Source organism: Nothoprocta perdicaria, unplaced genomic scaffold (genome assembly GCF_003342845.1).
Source record: "Nothoprocta perdicaria isolate Ctin4 unplaced genomic scaffold, notPer1 scaffold_141, whole genome shotgun sequence".
In the NCBI taxonomy this organism is placed as follows: Eukaryota; Metazoa; Chordata; class Aves; order Tinamiformes; family Tinamidae; genus Nothoprocta; species Nothoprocta perdicaria.
Window position 1 is genome coordinate 229,415 of NW_020454550.1, and position 15,383 is coordinate 244,797.

At 44.0% G+C, this 15,383-nt stretch overlaps 1 protein-coding gene across 1 annotated transcript in view; it reads left to right on the top strand.

Moving 5' to 3' along the window:
- DST (dystonin) overlaps positions 1 to 12,896 on the top strand; it is a 105,793-nt gene extending 92,897 nt beyond the window's left edge. The window contains exons 54-63 of the mRNA XM_026034273.1: positions 318 to 480; positions 1,283 to 1,437; positions 1,620 to 1,694; positions 2,542 to 2,559; positions 4,550 to 4,667; positions 6,573 to 6,641; positions 7,408 to 7,607; positions 7,953 to 8,063; positions 10,657 to 10,780; positions 11,904 to 12,896. Of these exons, the coding sequence (XP_025890058.1) occupies positions 318 to 480; positions 1,283 to 1,437; positions 1,620 to 1,694; positions 2,542 to 2,559; positions 4,550 to 4,667; positions 6,573 to 6,641; positions 7,408 to 7,607; positions 7,953 to 8,063; positions 10,657 to 10,780; positions 11,904 to 12,169 (1,299 nt within the window). The 3' untranslated portion in view covers positions 12,170 to 12,896. The remainder of the gene's footprint in view (positions 1 to 317; positions 481 to 1,282; positions 1,438 to 1,619; positions 1,695 to 2,541; positions 2,560 to 4,549; positions 4,668 to 6,572; positions 6,642 to 7,407; positions 7,608 to 7,952; positions 8,064 to 10,656; positions 10,781 to 11,903) is intronic.
- Positions 12,897 to 15,383: the final 2,487 nt, after the last annotated feature.

The window sequence follows — 15,383 nt, forward strand, 5'->3', positions numbered from 1 at the left end:
GTAAAGGACTCCACAGAATTCACATACTCTGCTTAATTTTGTTTATCTCTGCATTTCCTGGGTCACACTGCAGTATTTGTTTTTTCTTTTTTGATCAAAAAATCAGTGAGTTTTTTTGCCTATGATTTGGCTAGTTTAAAACACTGTGTTGCCTTCCCTTTAAAATCTGTCATTCTTTTTATAACTGAGACAAGATTCTCAAGGACCTATACAAATRTTTTAACTAATCAGCTATTTAAAAGAATGCAGATAATATCTTTCATTGATTTTCAAAAATTACCCATTTCAACTAAAATTTCTTTCTTTTTTTAAAAAAGTTGAAAGAATTTGCCAACTTTGATTTTGATATTTGGAGGAAAAAATACATGCGATGGATGAACCATAAGAAGTCTCGTGTGATGGACTTCTTTAGGAGGATTGATAAAGATCAGGATGGAAAGATAACAAGACAGGAATTTATCGACGGAATTCTTTCTTCAAGTAAGTTCTACAATTAATTAATGATAAGCTTCAAGATATCTCATGACAATTTATTTTGTTTGTAGTGCATGCTGCACAGGTCATTGTGTTAGGCACAGATTTCTCCTTTCAAGTCATTCACTATAATTTTTAGATGGCCATTGTTTTACTTATTTCTGGAGTCTAGAAACTCCTTTTAGTTCTAAGATCCCTCCTTTAGTTCTAAGATCTCTTTTCTGTTGTAAATGAGATCACAAATGTCACGTTTACACTATTGCCTAATTAATATCAGTTTATCTGTACATGATTTAATCCCTATTGACCATCGTGAAATTTTCCTGGACCRTTCCATTACAACATCTTTATGTATGTTAATATTCCGCTGCTGATGAGCTTGATCTAAAGGAGGGTTTCCCAAAAACTGCCCATGTTCCTCACCTGCAAAGGCCTTGCAGTCCACATTTCATTAACTTCACCATTCTTGCCTGGCCTCTCCTCATTAACAATTTATCCTGTCATCTCTGGTATTTTATGTGCTTTGGAAGTCAGGAATGCTATAAAAAATATCTGTCTTACAGTTCCACCTGTGCCCTGTCTTGTGCATTGCTCCTCAGGCCACACTAGGATGCTCCTTTTTATACCAAAGCTCATTTATTAAAAAAAAAAAAAAGATTATTTTAGTCCTCCAAGTTTTGTAGTCATTTTGATAAACATTGTCTTCCACCTAGTTCCTCAAAACCATAAAATTATCTGTGATAAAGTCAATAATTGTAATGGGATTGAAAAGCCAAAAACTTACCTTCTGTTGTCTTTTGTCCTACAGAATTCCCAACAAGCCGCCTGGAAATGAGTGCGGTTGCGGACATTTTTGATAGAGATGGTGATGGCTATATTGACTATTACGAATTTGTAGCAGCTCTCCACCCAAACAAGGATGCATACAAACCTCTCACAGACGCCGACAAGATTGAAGACGAGGTACACCCCCTGCTTCCATGGATAGCAAATCCCATTCCACTGTAGTCACAGTCTCTAATATTTAATGGGATTTTCCTGTCAATATAATTTGCAGTTTTCCAGTGACATATCTAAGTCTTCACAAACCATGATATTAGCAGGAAAGTAATTATCCAGTTCTGTTTTTTTGTTTGTTTTTGAAGGTTACAAGGCAGGTAGCCAAATGTAAATGTGCAAAGCGATTCCAAGTGGAACAGATTGGGGATAACAAGTACAGGGTAAGTCTTGATAACGACTTCCTTTGCTCTTTCAGCTTAAAGATTCTCCATATGACATGGCTATGCAGGGCATTAGGTTCAATTAATTTGCAGAAATACCGTATGACATTTTTCTTTCAGTCTGTCTCAGTTTTATATGAATTATTCTTATAGGTAAATGCTGCTGCATATATTAATTTCTACTGAAACCACAGAAGCTATTTTCAATGATTGGATATTTTCAAAAGGCAACTGTGTATATACATAAATAAAACAGATCCTGCAGATCCTGCAAATGCAAACTTACTGTCTGATTATCTAAAGTGTTTAAACTGTAGCTGGTTCTCTTTTAGTATTATAAAAACACTGACTGATATTTTCATTTATGGTATTACGTTATCTTCAAAAATGTATGGCCAAAGTATATTCTAGCACTTATACTCCCCTTTCACCTGTCACTTCATTGGAGCACACTCTTTCTTCATCTGTAAAGGGCAAGCAGTATGTTAGATCTACAGAACAAGTTAGATCACAGAAAAAAAATATGTGTATCACATTGTAGAGAAGTTATTGCTATCCCTAGACTCAATAACCAGAACAATTTCACATGAGACACGCATTTTTTTTAGCTGCAAGAGCTTATTAAATACTCTTAGGTGATTTTAAAAGACCAAACAGCAATGGGAAGGAAACAAAAGCCTTGAGAAGTCTTCAATATTCAGTCTCTGGAGAGCTAGCTACCTGCTCATCTCTGAACTAGATACCTTATGTAGAATGTCTAATGTGTTAGTCTGCATGTGTTTAGAAACCTGTAGAGAATTTCCTGAAAACTAATTGTGTCTTTCTTCCATTTTTCATTCCTTATCAGTTCTTCCTGGGAAATCAGGTATAAACCAGTGGAATGTGTTATGAAGTGCCTCTCTTTATTTTTTTCTCCTCTAACCCCACTGACGTGTAGTGATTTAAGCTTGCACTGGTCAGTCCTCCCACCATCCCCTCATCTTCAGCTAATTCATTGCTGCCCAGCTGTGGTGTCCCTTGCTCAGGAACCAACCCTTCCTGGGGAGCCTCCCTGCCCTGCTTTTTCCTTGACCATTTTTGCATTAAGGAGATTACTTTTAAAGGAACCAGATAATGGTCAGCAGCAACTGACATCATAAAAATCGTAGATATTTAAATTATAATTTAAAAATACTATTTTACAAGTTTCCCGTTTTGTAGCGGAGTACTCAAGATAACAAGTTATGATTTTTAGGTTAAGATGTGATGCTGGTAGGAAAAATTGCCTGGAGAGAAGCCTCTGTGCAGTTCTCCAAAAGCTCTGCTGCCTGAATTGCCCCCAGCCCAGGCAGCCCCCAAAGGCTGTGCTGTCTGAGCCCTGGTCTACTTGTCTGGCAGGGTTTAAATGGGCAATTAAGGTGGGATAGGGAAGGAGGTGAAAAAAAGGGGAAAAAAGAGATGATCATTAGGATTTCTAGAAAAAAAATTTCTTTTGAAACAATCCAATGAAAATAAATGGCATAGATTTGGATGCTGTTTTTTTTTTTGTTTCTCTGTTCTGTATATGTAAAATGGTTCTTTATTACGCATATATTGAGTGCATTATATATATATATATATAAATTTTACAGATAATGCTCATTTAAACTTCCTCATTTCCAGCTTTTTTTTGTTACTCAGTGGCAAGCTTTGCTTTGTTTGGTTCCTAAAAGTAATATTCCTTTAATCTTTCTCCTCGGCTTAAGCAGCATCAAACCATGAAACTCCTCTAAGGTAGCACACTTGGGGGATTTGCCTTCAAGGCATTTCAGTCCCGTCACAGGAGCAAGCAGATAGGCTGGGCTATGGTCAGCCTTCTCCAGGGCTCAAAGATTCCTGCACAGATCTGTATTGGACTCTCTTGGTTTCAGCCAGTGCTCTGCAAACACTTGTGTGTCAGAGCACTGCACTTGGCCTGACGTTTTAGTGGCATCATCTARAAAGTACTGAATTTGTCTGGTTAGCTTTTCTGAGATCACGGGGTCCACATTTTGATCCCTTTTTCCTGATCCAGATTTAAACTGAGGTAGTTGATCCAGGTTTTGTTATGCAGTCCACAAGAGCAGGAGCCACCCTAGGTGTAGCCATCAGCTAGAAAGGAAAAATTGGCTCGTGCAACTCAAGAGTTGGTATGAAATGGGCTTTTTGAGCATGTCCTARTTCTGCAAAATTAAGAAATAGCCTCATCGTAGTTAGAGGGGTGACAAGCAGCTTATCCCAAAGGACAGTTACAGGAGCTAAAGATCCCTCATTGCTCTCCTAACATCCCCTTCTCYACATGGAGCTGGCCAGTGACCAGGACCAACATGACACCTGCAGTAATGAGTCAGTTGATGGAAAAGTGCAGCACTCCTGAGTGAGTGGAATTGCCAGCCCACYTAGTGATCATTTAAAGCAGGACTTGCCTTCTCTTCAGCTGACTGCATTAAAAATCTGATGGTTGCAGAAGGGAGTTTGCTTCACATTTTCATAATGAAATAATGCGAGTGTGTCTTCATAAATCTTCACTAATGCAGATCACAATCAATTAAATGACTGTGTGACTAATTTTGCTTTCTTCACAACATCAGAGATGTGAGAATCAAGCACAAAATTAAACCTGAGATTCTTCCTTACCGTCCTGGCATCTCCTTTGGACTAATGCAGCGGCATTTGATTTGAAATCTTAACAGCTTTAATAATCTGCCTAAATAAATCTCAGTTTGGAGCATTTACTAATAAATAAAATTAAAAAATAAACTTGTAAAATCTGACTTTTAACCCATCAGCTTGAAAAGCCTCTGTAAGCTCTGAAGGGCTCGCGGGGGAGGCTCAGCATCCTGTTGTCTCTGTTGCAGTTTGGTGACTCGCAGCAGCTGCGGCTCGTGCGGATCCTGAGGAGCACAGTCATGGTCCGCGTGGGAGGCGGCTGGATGGCGCTCGACGAGTTCCTGGTGAAGAACGATCCTTGCAGGGGTAGGTGGCCACGCTGTCAGAACGGACACGCAGATAGTCGCCTGGATGCAGGCACTGTCAAGAGTAGCAGTGTTCCTTGTGTCAAATTAGAGACTGAAGTGTATGAAATGCCAGTCCTGTAAACTCCAACTCATTAAATGTCCCATAATGTTCTGTTTTTGTAGACTTTAAATGCCATGGTTCAGATCCTGTCCACTTGCACTGATGTATGTCTGGAATAACTGCAGTGTCTTCTCCGCAGTGCCTCCAGTTTCAGGCTGACATAACTAGGGATTGAACTTAGCCCAGACCGAGCTTACGGCAATGGAAGCTGCTTGTATCACTTGGCAGAAATAAGACAGAGAAATGTCTGCTAAAATCCTCTCAGCRGGAGAGAAGTTTCAATGCCATAAATCAAAATGAGGCAATCAAATGAAAAACTGCCACCAGGGGGAAAAAATAGAGCCCCCTGTGGCCAGGGACTGCACGCAGGTTCTTAGGCTCAGCCTTTGCAGTGCTGCCTTCTCATGGCRTTCTCCCCAGAACCAGTGTGCAGAGTCCTGAACCTTGTGCAAAAGGAATGGGAGATGCTGTGATCAGGAAGGCTTTTTGTTCTGGGCAGGAGGGAGTGCTCTGCCTCTGAGCTCCCCAGGGCAGCTAGTTGAAATGTGCTGCTCATCAGCAGAGAGCTACTGAATGAATGAATGAATGAATGAATGAATGAATGAATGAACGAACGAGGCAGCTCCCTCTGGCAGCCGGGCTGCCTGAGCAGGGTGCAGGCAGGCGCTGTCTGGCACCACTCCCAGGAGATGCAAAGGAAGCTGATCATGAAGGTGCCAGGAGAGGGGCAAGTCCAACTTGGGGAAAGAGGAAAAGCAGTAAAACTGAAAAAAAAAAGAAAAGTATGTAATGACTATTAATGTTTGGAGTGAGTGAATATCATGTAATGAGGTAATTCTTTTTAGCTGGCAATGTTAAAGTTACTCTGATTTACCTCTTAAAGCTTCTGCAGAAGCTACTGCTGTGCAGACACGTATGCCTGCAGAGCCATCCTTTATAGCTTTTTACTGCTATTCCTCAAAAGTTTAAGGTAGTGGGACATCAAATATCCAGATTCATGAAAGGTTTGATTATTTTTGACATCCATCAAACCTTTTTCTGTTCTCTGTTGGCAGGCAGGCTGTTGTTCAGTGTCCTACTTGAGCTGACATGGACAGCTACACTAATTAATAACTACCCAAGTCRTTGATTAGAAGTCCCTATTATAACCTCAGGCAAAGAGGCCTTTAGAAGTCGATTTGCCAGCTCTTCCCTCTCTGCTCCCTCTCTAACAGGCTCTGTATTTTAGGTACTGCTGTAATATTTGCTGTCAGACCTTGCCCCTTTTTCACAGGAAGGGCAGATGTGTCAGTCAGCACCGTGAGCTGAGGGACTGCCAGGCACCCCAGACACACCAAACCCCACACCAGACACGCTGCAGGTCCTGTGTAGGTGCCCAGTCCTGCTCAGGATCCCTGATCCTGTAGAAGGCAGTGGAGCAGGTTCAGCCTCTGCTTAAGCGTCCTGCGCAGCAAATCTGCATTTTYAGCAGAGCTCCTTCTGTGTTCAAATAACTCAAATTTCAAAGAACTATTGTGACAGGCAGCTTAAAATGTGCTAAGCCTAAGTAAAACAGTTTTAGCTTATGTTACTTCTTTATGTCAGCAGATAAGTGCCCCAAGTGGGACTACAGCAGAGTCTATTCGAGTGCTAGTTCCTTTTGCTTAGGGGAACTAGAAGAGCACTTAGAGACAGCTTTTGCTCCGAGTTCTGTCTTTTGGCCTGGTGCTCTGAGTCTCTTGCATTTGCAGCTGCTGTACTTGATTTCTTCTCCTGCTAACGATTTTCTTTAATGTGACCCATATCCTGTGTCATTTTTTCTAGTTCATCATCACGGGAGTAAAATGTTACGTTCGGAATCAAACTCTTCAATTACCACTCAGCCTACTATAGGTTGGCAAACCCCTCTCTTTGTCTCCTCTTCTCCTCCTCCTTTCTCTTCATTTCTTTCCTACTTTTTGAATATATATATTTTTAACAATATGCTTCACCCATCACATTCAGCTTGATGTGTTTCTGTGTGGGCTGGTGCTTTGCGAGCTAATTATTTTTGACACGCTTGAAGAGTGTTTCAAAAACAACTGTCATTCAAACCGACCCAGTTACCTGCTAACATGTCTTGCATCTCTTCTTTTGGACCATTATCTCACATGTGTTTGTGTGTGTGTGTGAGTGCTCAATCACCAGTTACCTCATGATAGTTTTGGTTTTGTGTTCATCATTGCATGTTGCCAAACTACCTCATTCCATAGTTTCAAAGAAATATGTTTGCTGCTTTCCGGTAATTTGTACTTAGCAATTCCTCCTGCAACATTCAAGCAAGTACTGTTTACTATGAGTAGCTGTAGAGTTAGCAAAACTGCTCGTCAGGTTGTGTCTCTGTATCAATAGCTGATGGATTAACACCGGTTTAGCACGTTGAGCATTCCATTGTCACGCTGACTTCCTCTGACAGTGGTTCATTCCTGCTGGCATCAAGTATTAGAATAAGCGAGTTCCGCACATAAACTCTTCTGTGTCCAAAATAAATGCATTGCACAGTAATGCATTTTATTTACGCGTAAAATGTGTTAGAGTCGGCATGGCAAAAATGTCAGTAAGCGGCCTCGCGGCCCCGTTGSCTCTGACTAAGGCGGCACCTTTCTTTGCTCCGCCGCAGCTAAAGGGCGCACGAACGTGGAGCTGCGGGAGAAGTTCATCCTGGCCGACGGCGCGAGCCAGAGCATGGCCGCTTTCCGGCCGCGGGGCCGGAGGTCGCGGCCCTCGTCGCGCGGGGGCTCCCCCAACAGATCGACGTCGCTCTCGAGCCAGGCCGGCCAGGCGGCCGCCGCGCCGCCCGTCGCGGGCAGCACCCCCAAGGTGAGGAGCACGGCTCGCGGGGTCCGCGCTGGCCGCGGGGAGGAGGCACCTACGGCACAGCTCGGGGTTGTGGGCATCTGAGAGAGGTCCTCGGCGAACCTYCTCTGCTGCTCCTGCTTGGCAGCACTGCCGCAGCAAAGCTGTTGGCAGTGAAGGTGCCAAGTGAGCTAACGGACCATTTGGGAATGGGCTAAGTGCTGCCACCGCCACTTCTCAGAACATCAGCTCCTCCTGCTTAGTTCTTAYTCCTGCCGGGAGATTTGATCTCCCGTAGCCTGAGTATTCGCCGTGACCTTGTTTCCCGCTGCTGTCCTTCATATTGTGATTTACCGTTGTTTCACACAGACACCCCAGCATTTAACACGCAACTATGGTAAACCATGGTTGACAAACAGCAAAACGTCAACTCCTTCTAAGCCATCAGAATCTTCAGACTGTCAAGGGTCATCTGCAGAGGTACAGTAAGGACAGCGATCCTAGTCTACTGACCTTCCCTCACTAAAGCTGTCACTAGAGCTTCAGTGCTTCAGAGCTGCAGTTTCCCTTGTGTTTTAATAGTCCATTGTCTTTATTTAAGGCCTTTGTGAAATTATTTCTTTCCTTTCCTGTTTTCCTCACACTTTCTTTCCTGTTCTGTTCCTTACGTGTTTTTAGCTTTTAAGAAAACTCAGTCTCAATGAATACATGCTTGAAGTTCARATGATTGACCATAAACCATAGAGTTGTACATAACAGTATACAGAGATCTGTATGAGTAAATACAGAAAACTCATTTTCTTTGTATAGCCTTTCCGATATTTCAGAGATTGTCTTTACCTGTTATTCTCCTTTGAGTTTGTAACGCCCTGTAATATTAATGAACTGCAGCAATAAGCTTCATAAATTGTCATCTCCAAAACAACATCACTAAATGAAGAAACATCCAGGCACAAAAGACTGACTGGGGTAGACGAATCTTTCCAGCACTGGAGAGCACAGCTTAGGGAYGTAGTGAGCAATCCTTGCTGTGATAAGGTAGCTCTTTGGTGCCGTAGAGGAAAGGAGCTTTGGTGTCACCTCCAGCCCATGAGTTAAGGAAGAAGCTGCTCGCAGCACAGTCGAGATTTGCCCTGGTGGCCAACGGGATCCTGGGGTGCATTAAGAAGAGTATCTCTAGCAGGTCGAGAGAGGGGATCGTCCCCCTGTACACAGCCCTGGTGAGGCCACATCTAGAGCAGTGTGTGCAGTGCTGGGCTCCTCAGTACAAGAGGGATGTGGAGCTGCTGGAGAGAGTCCAGCGCAGGGCTACGAGGATGATCAGAGGCCTGGAACATCTGCCATATGAGCAAAGGCTGAGAGAGCTGGGCCTGTTCAGCCTGGAGAAGAGGAGGCTGAGGGGGGACCTGATCAGCGTCTGTAAATACCTCGAGGGAGGCAGTGAGGAGGAGGGGGCGGCCTCTTTGCAGTGGTGGCCACTGATAGAGCTAGAGGAAACGGCCACAAACTGAAGCACCAAAAGTTCCACAGGAACTTGAGGAAAAATTTCTTGACAGTGAGGGTGACAGAGCCCTGAAACAGGCTGCCCAGGGACATTGTGGAGTCTCCTTCTCTGGAGATCTTCAAACCCCCTTGGACGCAGCCCTGTGCCCTGTGCTGTGGGTGACCCTGCGTGTCCAGCGGGGTTGGACTAGATGATCTCTAGAGGTCCTTTCCAACCTCAACCATTCTTTGATTCTGTAATTTGAAGATGGCATTGAGGGTGATTGAGCAGGGCTTGGARCCCAGGCACCTTCTCTAGCAGCATTAGAGCCAGCAGCAGGCCTGCAACTTGCTCGACCTGCCCACCCCACTGCCACAGTTCCCCTTGCCTTGCCTTAGAGAGACACCCCAGTGCAGGGAAGCTCCTTCTGCCACCRCCTCTGCTGCATCTGCTCTTCACAGATCCACGCTCGGACTCCTGCTCTGCGTCTGCCACTTTCCAGTGCTCGGTTCCCATAACCTCTGCGAGCCCTTCCCTCGCGTAACCAGCTTCTCCCCCCGTCTCTGTGCGAGTGGCCGTGTTGCTTGTGGGCACTGCAGGCAGCTCTGCCACTTCCAGCACACGGGACCGTCGCTTCCAGTGATTACCACGATCTCAACATTGAATCAGTTGTCTGGTGCTAGAGGGAATTTTCTTTCATCTCCTGGGTGGCAACTGAATTATAAGATTAATTGATGGTACCCTAAAGATCCATGATACATGTGCAGGGTTTAAAGGCATGGAAGGCTGTGTTATTTTCATTGAATTAYGTTGAATTGGCCCTTATTTCAGATGGGAGCACTGTATTTCTCGCCTGTTGTCACTACTGTGTGTAGTTTCAGTGAACTTCTATTATATAAAAACTCCAAGGTTTCAGATTATAAATGGAGCCAGTGGGGTTGAGGTCAGTTTTAGTGGATTTCTGAAACATTTGGAAGTATTTTCTGTCCACAAGGACATGGCCATGTAAGGATTGAACTCCAGTGACTTTGAAAGAATCTCCTCATTTGGGACTAACAGCAAATCAGGATCTCCTTCCAAAAGAAAACAGAAAACAAGCAAGATAAAGCTACAGAGCAGAGACATTTCAGACAATGTTGTTTTGTKTTACCACGAAGATGATAACAAATGGAAACAAATGCATTCAGCCCCTATAACTGCAGTCAGAATGATGTATGAATCAGTTTTCATGGACAAAAAAACTTAGTCTCTGTTAACTTAAGTCCTGTACCATCAACTAATCTTATGTCTGACCAATTATAAGGGCAACCTTTCTCTTTTTATTATATGAATTGATACACAAAGAATGCTAAAATATTAATGCCAAGCAGACTGTTGAGTGATTTTTTTTTTGTACATTTGGGCTACTTTGAATACTCGCTGCTAGAGCGATGTTMAGAGCTGTTCAGTACCCACAAAAGAGCCCCTCAGTGACTCACACTGCTAGCTTTGATTCATAGTTAAGGTGACCATATGTGAAACTCTGCTGCTTAACACCAGGCCTTATCCTCAGGAGTGGTGACTGAAACAACCCTGGTCTTTTCTGCACAGGGAACTCCAATTCAAGGCAGTAAGCTCAGACTACCGGGCTATATCTCCGGGAAGGGTTTCCAGTCTGGAGAGGACAGTGGGATACTGTCAACAGCAGCCACCAGAGTTAGAGCGCAATTTGCAGGTAAGTGCCTTGACTTAAGAGCTTGATCTGAGCTAAAGCTGGAGCTTTTCCCCCTGTGGGGCATGTCAGGAGGTGGGGAAGGTGCTTGGGAAGAGTTGGAGGGGCGCAGTCCTGTTGCCTCCACATCCGTGTGGCTGGGGGGACAGATGGTCAGGACAGGGGTGCTCTGCTCATGGGTTCCCGTGCAGCAGCAGCAGCAGCGCCACGTGCAAGCACCGGACCCCGACTGCGGAGCCGTGTCCAGTGTGACACTGGACTGGGGAGCTAGGACAGGGGCATTTACATGAAACCAGAGGACTTGATTCTGGACAGTGTCCAAATTATGCTCAAATAGGATGGAGAGTAAGTGGCCACCTTACCATAGCTCGTCAGCACTCTGAGCAGTACCGAAGAGTCCTGTTCAAGTAGTGCATATTTTTTAAGCTGTTACTGACTTGGAAAAAAAAAGGAAGCACCCAAGATTTCAGTTTCAACTTGACTTTCTTTATCCAGAGAACCTGGTTTGTCAGGGTCACAAAGATTCAGTAAACAATTAGGGAACTATGGAAAACCACATTGATGTTTATTGTCTAAAATCCCTGTGGTTTTTTTCTTCATGATGCATTGTTTGGACAGGCYTTGACTTCAAAAGGCTTGTAGAAACCTCCTTTACTCATGACTCCTTGATTGGGGAATGATTTTCCTTCTTSTACTCGTGGCTTGCCTATATATGATTTTGAGGGTACACATCTCAAACCAGTGCATTTTTATCTGCATCTCAAATGTGTGTATTAAAAAATAAAGGTGCTAGATGTTGAATTCTGAATCATAGCATGGAAAATGGTAGAGGAGAGACTGTTTGGCAAACATCTCCCRCATGCCTAATAGATGAAGCAAGGCTGCCGGGATAACACGTTGTTTATGGGCTGGGCTAGTGCCTAAGTTACCTGTGTCTCGGCATCGGCTCTCTCCCTTCCCCTCTTCAGGGGGAGGCGGCAGCGTTGCTAAGAGCAGGGCTGCCTTGAGGCCCATCCCGTTTGCCTGGCCGAGCCCTCCAGGTTCGGTTGTGGGCCGGGTCACTCCTGGGGCTGCCCGASACACTCCCGCTCTCGCCCTCCTCACCCGGCTGCTTTTCTCCTTGCAGATCCCCGCAGAACTCCGAGCAGATCCGCGAGCCGAGCGGGGAGCAAGGCTGGCAGCAGGTCGAGCAGCCGCCGGGGCAGCGATGCTTCCGACTTTGACATTTCAGAGATCCAGTCGGTGTGCTCGGACATGTCAGAAACTGTTCCTGCTGCAAGCAAAGCGACGCCCCGAGCAGGTTCTCGGCCAGGATCAGTAAAGCCTTCCAAAATTCCAACTCCCAAAAGAAGGTCGCTAGCGAGCAAACCTGGCAAGCCCTTGAAGAGATAATATGTTTGGCTCTGTAAAGGCGTTTACTTTTGCAATAAATATTTAAGTTTCTAAGATGTAAAATATTGTGTAGAAATTATTGTGAAATATCGCAGGAGGTGGATTTTTAATTCTGCAGATGGCCTTATTTGTGTATTTGTCTTCTTCTTTTATGTGTATAATTTTTGTCAGATTTTTTTTTTGTTTATGCCATATCCTGTGAGAAGGAGGAAGAGTTTTAATGTAAACTAACAATTGTACACAGTAATGTGTAGAAAGTACACTAAAAATAATTACCGAATGTACAGTGTACTGAATGTACAGTCAGTCTCTGCAACCTGAATAAAATAGGTCTATCACTATGTCATTAGGCAACAGTAAAGGATACCTCATGATTTTTCTTTAAAAAAAGGAAAAAAAAAAAAGAAAAAGCCAAAAGACACAATTACACATTTTGACCTAACTAAACCAACACTAAAGGATGTATCTCGGAAGTACTAAGGAATACAAAGACACGCTCACAATACCCGTATTTATACAGCATCTCCTGGAGAACTCACAGAGTGAATTAAGCACTTGCCAGTCCTATGATACTCCAATACCTTGCAGCATTTCTGTGCCATTGCTTTCAATGAGGCCAGACACATTCTGGATACTTGAACTATTATTCTGTAAGAATATCAATATAAAGTGCATTCATGTAAATGTGAGGTTTTCTTTTGCTTGAATGGATGGTAGCACTGTATCATTGAACTCATTTTGTATCAAAGCAATTTTGCTTGCAGAAAGCTCTGAAATAAACATGGCCCTTAACTTTATTGTATTTTTTATTTCACAGGAAAGTAMTTTTGTGCATTATCTTTTAGCGTTTGCATACGATACAACTGGAAGTGCTAAGCTGGGTTCATTACCTGTAGGTAATGGTGGTATCTAYGTTCACTGCTAACACCCAGCTCCTAGTGAGCTAGGAATATTACTGAGATGGTCCCGCCTGAGTTGTCACGAGAGCTTTCCAGGCGCACAGAAGGTCCAGGTCACACAATTTATAAGAAATGGAAATGCACAAGAGTATTGAAAAGACTAATTCCACCCATTTCAATCTATCAGAATCCACCTGTGTCAGGATTTTCTCCAACAYGTAGAAGTCTGCCAGAGAGGATTTGTGCAGGTGTTTGCAGGACRCAGACAGAACCACCTCCCCTCTCCCCCAGAACTCCAAGGTAAGTGCAACCAGGGGGATCCTTGGGGAGAACGTGGGTGACGGCACTTGGGAAAAAACCTCTATCCTTCCCCGTGGTTTCCCTCGGCCAGTGCAGCTGGTGGCCTGCAGGCTACTGGACCTACGAATAAATCACGCTTTGCTACCCAAGTCAGACCTTATCCCAGTCGGCTACGGCAGCCGTTCTCTGACGTTCTGCCCTTGTGGGGGGCAGGAGCCGGGCTGGGACGCGTGGGCCATGGGGCCCAGAGCAGCCCGCTCTGCCCACAGCAGAGCGCACAGATACCCCGGAGAACCTTGTCTGTGGGTTGTGCTCTTAGCTCTAAACACGGCCACAACTGCTGAGGAATTAACGTGATTTTATGTAACCGCCCTGTTGCGACCCTGGTATTTTTATAGAATTAATTGAGGCTGTGACCCCCTTCAGGGAAAGCCCTAAGAGAGGACAACAGAACCCAAGGACTGGGGTGGCCTCTGGTCACTTGTTGGCTACAGCGAAACAGGCTGGGGAGGCTGGGCCTCTGGGAATCGTACTATCCTGGAAACTCCATTAGGTTAAATGGTAACTTAAATAATTAAAACAATAGTAAGAAAAGTAAGTTAAGGTGAAAAAAGTAAGTTAAATAGATGAGGGAGTCTACTATTAAAAGCTCAAATCTCTCTCAAAATATTGAGCCTTACTCAACTGTCTTCCAGAAATGCCTAAAATGTATTAGATTGATATTTATAATTCCAAAGGCAAAAAGGCTTTCCAAATATCTGTTCCCTGCACCTTTGATAAAAACCATACTGCTGAGAGTCCGAAAAAGTAAATATTGGGTCCTCCGCACTTCTGTGCCCCACAGACGGAACTTCAGAAACTCAGGGACAGGGTCTGTATTGCGACGTTTTTGAGTGGCACGCGGTCCCGTGTCCAGGGAGAGGGATCTGCTGCTGGTGCAGGGAACGCAGCTGCGGGTGTTACAAGCATCCTAACAAGTCCTACTGTAACTGGCCTGGGATTGGTGCACACGTTTCTGCTGGGAATATGCTTAGTTATTACTTCTACACTCATCAACTGTGTTAGAAAAATGGATTATTTGAACATGACCCTAGTGACCAACAGTCTGTTGTGTAAGGAAGAACTTAAACTGGTGAGGTCCCAACTGCTGGGCAAGTTGTGGGAACCACCAGCAGGAGCTGAAACTGCAGCAGGGAGCAGGTTGACAAGAAGGGTCTATTGAAACTGAGCTACAGAAGAAGCATTGCTCTCTTTCCTGTAGTTTGAAAACGTATCTTCTTTGGTTACAGCATAAATGGGAGAGGTGGATCTACCCTATAAAGTTTGGATTCATCCTAGAGCTTGGACGCAAGCTGTAGGAACTACAGCCATGATTTGCTGKGTCTCACTGCAGCTGCCTTAATGGCCTCCAGGTGTTGCCACTTCTCAGTCCCTGTGGTAGCGTCTGATCCCACCTCAAAGTGGGGCAGAGCAAGGACTGGCTACCTGAGGAGGTTTATACCTTATTTTAAGGTGAGTGTTTTGTGGAAAGAAGAGTAAGTGCTTTCCTGATGAATCCTGGAGTTTCTTCTGATCTTGAACTGTCTTTTTGCAAACAACCTGGTGTGAGGAGATTGTTGGTTGGGTTACTTGCTCTTTATATATATATATATATATATATGTATATATATATATATGTTTTTTTAAAGTAGTAGTGTTGATGAGTTAAATGCAGATAGGTTATTAGATCTTTAAAAGAGATGGAGATTCTACTTGTTAAAAAGTGAAAGAGCAAAAACAGTTGTTCACAAATAATGGCTGAGAGAGAAACTTGAGTTACATGTAACTTGAATGAAAGTAAGTGGTAGCTGGTGTCACTGAGGTATCTTCTGTGCAGATTGGAGGGCTTCTGTTAAGATTGGTTGAGAACTTGCCTGCTGCCAATGAAGTCATATCTGACCTAAAGSTAAGAGCGTCCTGGGGGGATATAGTTTCATAAAGAGGTAGTTTAAATGGTCTGAACTGCAACTTGGGGG